Genomic DNA, 12,470 nt, shown 5'->3' on the forward strand with positions numbered 1-12,470 from the left:
TGAATTATGGTTAAGTTTTAGCATTTACATTATGCACAGTTATTTCTTGAAATATTTGGTTTATGATTTCATTTGAAAATGTTTTTATAGGCAGTAATTGTCTTAGTTATAGGCAATATTTTGCCACAGTTCAAAAGGTAATGTTTGCCACATTTTAAGATAGTATTTGTCACAATTCATAGGCAATATTTGCCACAGTTTATAGGCGGAAGGCCACAGTTAGATATTAACCACAGATCAAAGGCGATTTGCCACAGTGAAGGTTAATATCTCAGTTAAGGACCTACATAGAATGACAACAGTGTAATTTGAGGATATATCAATATTTCTATGATGGTATCCCACATAGATTCGTGTTAAGAAACTTACTTATATTTGTAATAACAGAAAGTTGTATGCCGTGTATTGAGGTGTATCCTCTGCTGTTATTCGATGTGAGTGGTTTTTCAATTGAATTACAGTAAGAGTGGTTAATGTAATAAGATTCTATGGCCACACTAATTTAAAAGACATCCTTATAATTAATGTAGCCCAAGTGGGAGATTGTTGGATTTATGGGCTAAATTAATTATTCGGGTTGATTAAATGGGTGAGAGTCAAATTGTATGAACCGGTTCGGTCCACTCTCAAGCTTAGGGATATGCTGGCTCAACCCATTGTGGTTTAGGGTTTTGAGTGCAGGACAGTATTATAAATACTAGGTTTTGGGTCCCTACAACCATTATTCACTTTTTCCCACTTTACCACTAAAGTGAGAGAACCAAGGAGGTTTAAGGGGCTATAGAAGATCCATAGCCAAGCCAAGAGAGCGAAAGTGGGAGTGACCAACATCAATCATTTTCAGCATACTAGGTGAAAGGTACAAATCGATCCTCCATAATTTTATTAGATTCGTGTTCTTGTTTTTCCTGTGTGGTTTTCTCAATATGGTTTCAAACTCAAACCCATAGGGAGTTCTAACACTCAGAAGCTTACATTGAGTTGGTGTCTTTGTGTCTCGGTGAGTGCATCTATTTTTTCCACTTGATACATCAAGGTAAGGGCTCTTATTCTCAATTCTCAACTCTCAACTCTCAACTCTCAACTCTCAGGTCAAATTTCTGATAAATCCGTATCTCTTAATTCTGTTTAAGTAGAGAGAGGGCTCTCACTCTCAACTCTCAACTCTCAACTCTCAGGGCAAATTTCTGATAAATCCGTATCTCTTAATTCTGTTTAAATAGAGAGAGATTTTTAATCATTGTTGCTATTATTGAATCAGATTTCTAATTGAGATTTCTTGGGTTGGGCGACATTTTTCGGTTGCGAATCCAATCTCGGTCCTGCTAAACCTTCTTTTTGGAACTTTGAATTGATATATGGGCGTTGATTTTTGTCTCATGTTTTGATTCTGGAATCAGTGAAGCCCTTTCCTTCAATTTGGGGATTCCATCAAGTTCTAATCTAAAGTTTTGTGGTCCTCTGGATTATTTTCTTCAGTGATTCGTTCATCTGCTTAGACTAATTCGTGGGCCAGACAGTATATTTCTCTTTGTTGGTAGTTTGATTTCTGTTGTCTCTTTTCAAAATTTATTTATTTTTGGCTTTTCCATGGTAGAAATGAAATTTGTGTGTTAACATCCACTTTCTCATGGCTAGACACCTGAAGTTGCTCTATCGTTGTCATTTCTTTCTTTATTTTTCTTTTTCTATTTTTATTTTTTTTTTCAACTTTCACTAGTCATATTCACCTATTAATTTTGGAGCTTTGGTTCCAAATTAATTTTTGATGTGTACTCTTCTTCTTTAGGTTCTAGAATGGGGGAGCTGGAAGTGGAGAAACATGTCCGCAACATTTTGTCTGTTGAAAAGGTTTGTTCTATTAAGGTTTTTATGATCATCCACATTGATTTTTTAGTTCAAAATTCCTGCTATGATCAGATTATGATGGATTGATCTTCTTACTATGGTCGGATTTTGATGGATTGATCTTCTTACTTTGGGTAACTTTATCCGCAGAAGAAGGATGGTTTTGAATCTTTGGTGATAGAGCATCCAAGGATGAACGGTGCATACTGGGGATTGACTACTCTTGATCTTCTTGGGAAGATTGAAACCATTGATAAAGATGAAGTTGTTTCATGGGTCATGAAGTGCCAAGACGAATCAGGTTGTAACCAAATTCACCCACTATATCTTATTCATTAAGCTTATTGTACAGGTGCTACCCACCTTTTAGACAACTAAGTGTTTTACAGACAAACATTGTCGTTGGTGCTTTGATATTCCATTTGATAGCTCTGACCTAGATGGTCATGTGCTGTTAGAATTAACACAGTTTGACAATCATTTGTGGATTTTCTGTTATGGCTTGCGTTTCGAATTATTAGTTAGGATTTGGCACCGTGCGCTTAAAATAGACTTTTTTTTTTGCCTTCTGCTAATTGATTTTTTGGAAAGTCAAGATATTATGCATTCTTTTGGTTCTAAATATAAAGGAATTTGTCTCTGCAGGTGGGTTTTCTGGTAACATTGGACATGACCCACACTTACTGTATACCTTGAGTACCGTGCAGATTCTCACCCTTCTTGACAAGATAGATGTTCTCGACATTGATAAGGTATCAAACTGTATCCTTCACATAAGGTTTGGTTTGGTTTATTTTTTCCTTTTCATATATTTATTATATTTTTTCCAATTTTTTCCATATATTCAATTATTATGTCTTTGTCCCATGCGGAACAAATTACTGTATAAACAGCTGAATGAGATTTGACAATGGGGCTACTAAGCCTGAACGAGGTTAAATGGTTTTATGTGAGCATGTATTCTAATTTGATTATAATTTAATTATTTTTCTTCGTTATCATCATATTTATTAATTTTGTGCATTTATTAGTTCTAAAGGAGCCATGTGTTCGTCATAATGCTTATGCTCTGAGCCATATGTGATGGCTTTTGTCATGTATTAACATTTGAAAATGGAGTACGATATATACTGGTTCTCAATTCAGGCTAGTAATTTTACTCCCATATTCACCTTTAACAACTTGGAATAAAAAAGAAAGGAGGAGGACATAGATGGGTTCCATGTTGGAAATGTCTATGTTTAGTTTTAAAATTTACACTGGTTTCTTCAAGTTGGGGAGATAAAATAAAGGACAAGGTCTTTTCATTGATGTTTGACTTAACCTTAAAGTTAGATGTAGCTGGGTTGCAGAATGAAGATGGATCCTTTTCTGGGGACATGTGGGGTGAGGTGGATACCAGGTTCAGTTTTCTTCTTACCCCTCTTCTCTAGTTATTCTTAATATTGTGTTATGAGGATAAATCATAAAAGAAAGTATTCATAGTAGACAGATAATATGTCGAAATATAAAATCTGGAAATCTTCACCTCCACTATCACCTGTTCTAATTCTTTTTCTTCAAATTTTCTCGTCTTCCTCCTCCTAAGAAATAGGGGGTGTTTAAATATGTTAACACCCTTTTTTTGCCCATATGCTCTGAAGAATTCAATCTCTATCTGTAGATTCTCTTATATTGCAATATGTTGCCTCTCGATATTACGTCATTTGGAGAAGATCAATGTGGAGAAGGCCGTAGACTACGTTGTGAGATGCAAAAATTTGGATGGTGGATTCGGAAGCACACCTGGTGGGGAGTCTCATGCAGGGCAAAGTATGTTTATAACTTCAAATTATTCTTTGCTGTGGTCTGGATATTTTGTTAGTGAGTACTTGTAGCATGTTTATTTTCAATGACATTTGTTGCAATATTAATTAGATGTAACCAGTACCAGAAACGAGAGGAAGAAGAGAAAAAAAGAAGAAGAAGAGAAGAAGGAGAGACCGAAAGCTGTCCAGAAACAGAGCAGCCTGTGATCAGTCCAGAATAGACTGATTGCAGGTCAATATAGTGTATGTATATTGCTTAAAACAAAAGAAGAAAATACATAAAAGCCCTTCACTTAAGCCGCAACCCTAAAGGACCAAAATATGGACCCGATAGGACCAAAAGGCCCCTATCAGGTCCTGGGATTGATGCTAATCCCTTATTGGGATTAGCGCTAATTCCCAACAACATTAAAAGTTTGACTTTCTTATGCTAGTGACTGGTGTAGACACAAACACAAAGTGTCCAATTGTAGAAACGCAACCCTAAAACGATGCAGAAGACAATGGAAGAACAAGAACAAACAATGCACACAAGTTTATGAGGTTCGACAAGATTGCCTACGTCCTCAGTGAGATGAGATCCTGCTTCACTATCATGGAGAATAGGGTTATAATGCTCATCCTCACACCTCTCAGTATTGCTTGCATTACCGAGAAAGAAACTCTCGCTACAAATATATAGCGAAAAACCCTAATCCGAAAAGTACAAAACTGCCTCAAACTAGCCATGCCCACTATGCAGGGGGGGCCTCCTACCCCCCTTGCAACCCCCACGGCCAGCTAACCGGCTAGCGGGACCGCCGACCTGCCTGTTGAGGCGCCTGCACCAATACTCCTTGGATTAAACTGTGATGGATTACAAAACATCGTACACTAATACCAACATGCAACCCCCAAAATCCAGATACAGGGAGATGCCTTTGTAAAGGCAATTAATCAGTAATGCTTGAGAAATTTTTGGGATATTCATAACTTTATGTTGACTCATAGAAACAGTAGTGTTGCAATTATAATGATATCTAAAGTCTAGGAATTGAGCAAACCTGAATGGAAGTGGATCGCTCCAATATGTGCTACCACCTACTTCTAGTGCCTATGTAGCAAGTTTGTGGGTAACCTATTAGCTTTTGTGGGAGCATACAGATTGGGGTTAACCAAGAGTGGGTTTCATTAATTGAATCCATTGAATGAGATTTACTTGGTCAATAGGTAACTTGTCATCAATAGGAAACTAGTTCCAACAATGCACTATCATAATGTGGAATTAACTTCCTACTTGACCAACAAGTCATGGTCATGTGGGACACTTCAGTTCAGAATCTAATTTCCTACAATCTCTCACTTGAACCATATGAAAATGAAAACCTCAAGCATATCTTGGATTTAAACATCATACTGCAATAAAATATAACCTATTCAATTCATGCCAACACAATTAATACCTTGCCTAACAAAACTATTAATGTGGATCATGGTGGTTATACATCATATAAGGACATACTTCCTTCCATAGTCACAACATTTGCAACCCTGTTCAGACCGGTACATAAGTGGAAAATGGACATAAAGTCTGTATCTTGATGGTCCAACTTAATATCTTACTTTTATCAAGCAAAAGTGTACACATAAAGATAAAAGTAAGAAATATTGAGAAACAACTAAAATATGATCATTTGATTGAATATGTGATGTCTAGTACAACATGATCATTACATCATACTTTACAAAATTCCATATCCGTTATTGGATCTGTAAAGTGCTTAGGTGCTAATGGCTTGGTCATAGGATCAGCTATCATCAGACTTATCTTAATGTGTAAATAGACTCTTCATGTTTCTGATCAGCCATCTAGGGTCGATTGGGCTGGCTGGGTTGGTTCTTTCTTCTGTTGTACTTTAAACTAGCCATGCGATCTACATCAGGGCAATATGATATTGACCGAGGATTAAGAAACAGTTCCATTGTTTGTTGAGAAAGGATAATAATTGAACCATTTACTGATCATGGATAAAACTACGTGAGGATTTGGTGTTTTATGATTTTTTAGGGATCATTTCTGTGAATCCATAAACCATACATGACTGTTACAATGAGACCAAATAAATTAAGTTTGTCCTTTTTTTTTTTTCTAAAGTGATTCAAAAAGAAATGAGAGTTGCATCAACTCATAGAACAGAATAGTTGAAGTGGGCTGGTTCTCTACACCAGTGGATGTAGATGGTATGCTTGTCTACACCAGTGACCCTAGTTATGCCACTTGGCACATTGGATAAGGCTAGAATTTAATAGACAGGTAAACCCGAAGGTCTCCTGTTCACATATCAAGTTCAGCCTAAACAGGGTTTGCCAAGAGACAATAAATCATTGATAAGTTCAAGACTACCCGTGAGATGTTATAATTGTGGAGAGAGGTTGCATGGATATATGGGAGGCCATGCTAATGCATGGGAGGATATATGATTGAATCCGAGTCTAAATTCGATGAGCAGACAATTCACACCATTACCAAAATATTGATATGGTTGAAATTTTCATGTCACCTTTTAAGTGGCAACATATGGGTGCTGGTGTAGAGAAACTTTTCCCAAAGTGGGAACCAACACATGCAAACTGAACTTTTGATGAAAATGGACACTCAGAAAATTAATGATCTAAAGTTTCAATGCTTGAGATGTATTTGTATAGCTAAAAAGTAGGTAATCCAAGTTCATCCTCATAAGTTAAAACATAACCTCACATTGGCACTCTTTGATGCTTATATTATGGAAGAGTACCTTCTATTCTATGGCTTCTTTGTATCATTTAGATGATACTATATTATGTAGGTGAAAGACAAGTCGGCAGTAATAGTCAGGGAAAACCGCGCAAGTATATGTATTTAGGTGTATTATAATTCCTATCGGTAAAGGATGCCCCAGGAAACAATGGCTAAGAAATTATGGATAGTAAGGAAAAGACCATGTGACCTAGCTTTGAGGTAAAAGACACATGTCCACTCAAGCCTGGATAAGCCAGAAATCTATGAGTGCCTTGTTTGACAAATCCTAGGTTCTCTTTGACAAGCAGCAACTTATCATCCCTTCTGTATTTTGGGTTTGAGAAGGTTGATGCTTTTCTTCATTGCATTACTATTTTTGGAGTCTCCAACTCAAGCACAGTTGGAAAGTTAAACTGAAGCAGATTTTTCACATGTGACAGTGTCTGATGGGGCCAAAATTCAGTGAACTGTTCTAATCATCATTGAACCATGGATCTATTTTCAGACCAATCTCATCTCTCCACGTGTTAGTTTGAGACTTCAAGCTAGAACTCAAGGCCTGATTGTCAGTATCAGCAAAGGGCTGGGGGCAGTTTCCCTGCTGCTTGTCGCAAAATTCGCAGAGGTTACGATGGTAGAAGGTGAGTCCATTCTAGAAGAAAAAAAAGAATTGGTTAGAGAAGTTGAATTTAGTGCTCTTTTTTTTTTTTGGGTATTAGGTGCATTAAAGAACTGTTGAAAATTTAAAGGAGAAACGATATTAATGAAATAGGCTATCATGACTTGTGGTCTATTCAAGTAATTTCCTATCTATCCGCTGTTGTGCGATCAGCTTTGATATATGGTGCTGAATGTTGGCCAATTAAGAAGTGCCATGTAGAGAAGCTATATGCTACTGAGATGAGGATGTTAAGATAGATGTGCGGAAAAACTAAGAGGGATATAGTAAGGAATGAACATATTAGAGTTGACTTGGGAGAAGCTATATGCTGTTGAGATGGGGATGTTAAGATAGATGTACGGAAAAAGGGATATAGTAAGGAATGAGCATATTAGAGTTGACTTGGGAGAAGCTATATGCTGTTGAGATGAGGATATTAAGATAGATGTGCGGAAAAACTAAGAGGGATAAAGTAAGGAATGAGCATATTAGAGCTGACTTGGGAATTGCTCCAATCAACGAAAACTCCGGGAAAGTCATTTGAGGTGGTATGACTATGTTCAAAGAAGGCCTGAGGATGCCCCAATAAAGGAGTGATTTGAATAAGTTTGAAGGAGTTAAAAGAGCTAGGGGCAAGCCTATAATGACCATAGGCAAAGTGGTGAGGAATATGCATAGTCTCGGCCTTGTCCCAAGTTTGACCTTGGATAGAGCCTATTGGAGAGCTAGGATCCATGTGGCTGAATCCCATTTAGCTGAGATTGTTTTGTCTTGTTGGGCTGTGTCTCTTTCCTCTTACTCGTATCTATGTATTCTCAGCTTCCCTTTCTCGTTTCTCATCTCTCATTTTTTCGTGCCCGCCTTTTTCTTTTCTTTTTTCTGTGCTTGGATCCATTAGTCGACCCCCTTAAGTTGGGATAAGGCTTAGTTTGTTGTTGTTGTTGCAATCCACGTGTCAAAACAAGTGCCTTCAATTTGCTTCATTTTCCAAACTATATTGGTTGATGTCTTTCCAATAATAAATGTTATATGTGGTTCCTATGGTATTGCCTAAGAGCCATACATTCACTTTGGCTTTGCAGGTTTTGATTTCCTTTTTCCCAAACTTTTTTCTCTATACAGTTCAGGTGCTACCTTAGTTTGTTAGAGTTTTCAGTGGGTATGATATGATTTTTGGGTTCAAGCCAACAGTTAAGCTTCTTTTTAATTCTTACTTACCAAAGAAACAGGGAAGGTTTTTGTTCATCTATGCGTTTGAAGTTACGTTCCTCATTAATAACAAACAACTAGAAATTTTTTTATTACATTTTATTTTTTAATTTTCTTTTCATTTTAAATTTATGCCATCATGTGATACAATATGAAAGGCATCCACATTCTTTTTGTTTCTTCCTTTTTTTTGGGAGTGGTGGTTGGGGGGGGGTAATTACTATTTCTAATGGTCATAATTTTTTCGAATCCAGGTGTAGGGCATGAACCTCCAAGATCTCCACTTCATTATCAGTTTAGTATGTCTGTAACTCCAATTAAAGTAGTTTTAAATCACATCACTTTGATTAGAAACCACCGTTAACCGACTGGCTGAACTCTGTGTGCGTGTGTGTGCATGACACGCTGCACTTGCCTGGATGGACCAGCATGATTGGGGAAGCCAAGAGCCAAGAAAAACTGGTCCAGCCTAGGATTTTGGTCCAACAAGGGTTGGAAATAGATTAATACTTTATCTTGTCTTTTCTTTCACAAAGTAGGAATGTAGGAGTGACAGGGCTAGGATTAAAGTATCGGTATTGGTCGTCATATTAGTGGGCTAAATTTAAGATACGTATCGGAGGATATTATATCGTATCGGATATACGCTAAGATATGCGAAAGATCAAGCATTAAAGTATTAGTATCGGTCGCTGTATCGGTCGGATAAATTTAAGATACGTATTGAAGGGTATCGTATCGGTATTGGAGATACTTTAAACCATGCGTAGGATTGTTAGGAGTTAAAGTTGGCTTGCTTTGTTTCATTTTAGGATTATTTCATAGTTTAGGCTAGTTACTATTTTAGTTGAGTTTCTAATTTTCTGTCTTTACTTCCCTATATATTGGTTGTAACCAATGGACGAGTTAGAATGAATTGAAGAATGAATAGAGAATTGGTTTGGTTTGTGCTCTGTGAGAGTGTGTGTTTCCCTTTTCCCTTCTTGCTACTCTGATCTTCCCTTTCTTCTCTAAAGGCCCTCCATCAACTTGATATCAGAGCCGAAGGATCCTTTCCTTCGTTCTCCCTCTTTGTTCTACCTGCTTCCCTTCTCATTCTATCTTCCTTGCTTCTACCCAGAAGTCTGAGATCTAAAAAAAAAAACCTTCATTGAACTCTCTCGCAGCAGTCCTACCTTCCTTAAACCCGCTTTAATTCCTAACCAGAAAACCCCTTTCCCTGCTGTAACAGCAGAAAAAAAAATAAAAAATGAAAAGTTGAACCAGAACCCACCCTCCCTTCAATTCTGCCCTACCAAATCCTCACTGCTCTTCTCTCCTTTTTCCATTCAATCAAACCCCTCTTCTAACCCAAAGAGAACTTTCTCTGTTGTTTGTTGGTTCCATCTCCAACTAGGAATCCTCCTCTGTCGGTATTGAACCCCACCCACTAATATTATCGATATGAACATCTTTTATTGATTCCCTGTTTTACCCCTCCCTGCATACCTTATTATCTCGTCCTAAACTTGTTGACTTAAAAAATTACTCTTAACACATAAGTTGTGTGTTTCTAATTACTTTCCTTATAATTACCATTCTAAGGGATTTCAATTTAATTACAAATCTGCCCCTATTATCATAAAATTTCTTATATTTAACGTTTTGCCATTACCTGTTAGTACTTCATTGCTTTTTTCCACCATGGTAGCCAATAGTGAAGTACTCCAACAGCTCCATTCCTACAAAGGTGAGACTGATTCTAAAATTGACACTCACTGAACGTGTCGATATCCTCACCGTAGATATCACTTCCATTTAGACAATGATGATACAACCATGCAAGCTTCTCTTGACTGATTGGTGGCCTCCGATAGAGGAAAGAGTTCCATACAATCTGGGGACTCTTCCAACTCCGTTTCATAAGATCCTCTTCCACCACAATTGCATACACAGCCACCACCACCACCGCCGCCCTTGCCGCCACAACCATCACCACCACCACCACCACCACCACCACCACCACCACACCACCACCACCATATGGCATTGGTTGATATGATGATTATGGAGCTGAAAGAGCAACAAAATTGGATGTTCTTGACTTTTAGGGACAACAATCCGGAACTATACCTTGACTGGATTCACAGCTGAGAGACGTTCTTTAGATGGTAAGGGTTGAATGAGACCTAAAGGTTTTATTTGCAGAGGCTAAGCTGAAAGGCATGACCTGAGTTTGGTGGGTTAAGCAACAACAACAAAACTGAACCTGAGGCATTGGGTTAGTCATTACTTGGGTTGAAATGCATGAAGTCATGAACCGAGGATTCTTGGCTCTTGAATACAAGCAACACATGCACCTTAGGTTTGCTCAGTTGAAACAGGAAAATCTGACCATTGAAGGGTATGTTGCTAGATTTTACTATTTTGCCACCCGTTTTGATTTTGAGTGGGATAAAAAAGTTTTAGTGGCACAGTTCTGCAATGGTTTGCACCCTCAAATTAGTGTTGCTCTTGTATCTAATTTACTATCTACAATGGAAGATGCCGTACAAGTAGTGTATCAGGTTGAGGAAAGTCTAAAACACCCATACAATCAGAGAACTTTTGCGGATACTTTTCCTAGGGTCCTAGTCCCGTTCATCAACAGTCTTCTATTCAGGAGAAGTCATTTAACAAACCACAGGATAGTGCTTTATCTATGGCATTTTCATGACCTAGTTGGCCATATTTTCCACTTCAAAATGCTTCTGATATGTCATCTTCATGGCCTAATCATCCATAGTCTCCACCTTAGCGTGGTTCTGATAAACCTTTTAGGATGTCAAAGTTTCCCCATCGTAGCAAAGGATGCGGGCATTTCATCCTAACTATTTGCTTATTTTTTTGATAAGGCTTCTCCTTTACCTTGTAACCCGGAAGTGCAACTTGATTTTGAAATAGTTGATTTATGGGAAGAGCGTGCGTTAGTTGAAGTCCATGGCTCTCCCAATGATGAGTGCCCACATCCTTTTTATGTTATCCGTTATGTGTTGACTACTCAAAAAGTCACTGAAGATGAAGATTGGCATCGTAGCAGCATTTTCCAGGCCCTCTAAGGTGCAATGACCAACTGTTAACCTTGGTCATTGATGGAGGTAGTTGTACTAATGTTGTCTTTGAAGATGCTGTTCATAAGTTGGGATTGAAGATAGAGCCACACCCAAATTCCTACAAGGTTGCTTCGGTGAACAACACTAATCTTAAGATTACAGATAAGTGTTTGGTCACATATTCTATTGGTGGATTTAAGGATATAGTCTAGTATGGCGTTCTCCCTTTGAAGGTGTGCCATCCTTCTTGGTTGCTCGTGGTTGTTTAACAAGAAAGTACAACATTGTGGCTATGCCAACACCATGCTCTCAAGCACGACAACAGGACTTTGAAGTTTCATCCCACCAAAGATCTCCATGAAATTAAGCTCAAGAAGATGGTGGGATTATTCCTCATTCAGCGTATTCCTTCAGATGGTCTCCTCGGTCCTTTTTCTAACTCGACGAAGTCAAGTTCTTTTCAGAGGAGGAGAGATGATGTAGAAATGGCTGCACTTGCCTAGTTGGACTAGCATGATCGGCTTTGGAATCCAAAAGCCAAGAAGAACCAGTCGAGCCTAGGATTTTGGTCTAACAAGGGTTGGAAATAAATTAGTAGTTTATTTCAAAAAATAGGAACATAGGACTGTTAGGAGTTAGAGTTGATTTGCTTTGCTTCCTTCTGCACTAGTTTCCTTTTAGGATTATTTCCTAGTTTAGGCTAAGTTAATATTTCAGTTGAATTTCTATTTTTATTCCTTTACTTTCCTATATATTGGCTGTAACTGATGGACAAGTTAGAGTGAATTGAAGAATGAATAGAGAATTGGTTTGGTTTGTGCTCTGTGAGAGTATGTGTTTCCCTTTTCCCCTCTTGCTACTCTGATCTTCCCCTTCTTCTCTGGAGGCCCTCCATCAGTGTGTTTGGGGGGGGGGGGATTGATGTAATTCAAGGAAGGGTTTGGGTACTTTAGAAGGATTCTAATGCAAGGAATTCGCTCTATTTATTCTTCTGGATAGAAGGAGGTAACACAGTATTTGCAGGCACTGCATTGAAACACTGATCAAGGAAAATTACAGACAAGGAGAGCAGGTTTTCCTTTCTCAATTTTTTTTTTTTTTGGGGGGGGGGGGGG

The 12,470-nt window shown here is 38.0% G+C and overlaps 1 protein-coding gene across 9 annotated transcripts in view; it reads left to right on the forward strand.

Annotated features, from left to right (window-relative positions):
- The first annotated feature begins 831 nt into the window (after positions 1–831).
- LOC122075173 (geranylgeranyl transferase type-2 subunit beta 1-like) overlaps positions 832–12,470 on the forward strand; it is a 13,864-nt gene continuing 2,225 nt past the window's right edge. The window contains exons 1-6 of one of the 9 annotated variants that reach the window (XM_042640107.1): positions 832–859; positions 1,790–1,851; positions 1,999–2,149; positions 2,494–2,610; positions 3,184–3,250; positions 3,512–3,660. In XM_042640107.1, coding sequence (XP_042496041.1) covers positions 1,798–1,851; positions 1,999–2,149; positions 2,494–2,610; positions 3,184–3,250; positions 3,512–3,660 — 538 coding nt within the window. In that variant the 5' untranslated portion in view covers positions 832–859; positions 1,790–1,797. The other 8 variants (XM_042640106.1, XM_042640105.1, XM_042640104.1 and 5 more) reach the window with 8 other exon arrangements.

Source organism: Macadamia integrifolia, chromosome 4 (genome assembly GCF_013358625.1).
Source record: "Macadamia integrifolia cultivar HAES 741 chromosome 4, SCU_Mint_v3, whole genome shotgun sequence".
Classification (NCBI taxonomy): domain Eukaryota; kingdom Viridiplantae; phylum Streptophyta; class Magnoliopsida; order Proteales; family Proteaceae; genus Macadamia; species Macadamia integrifolia.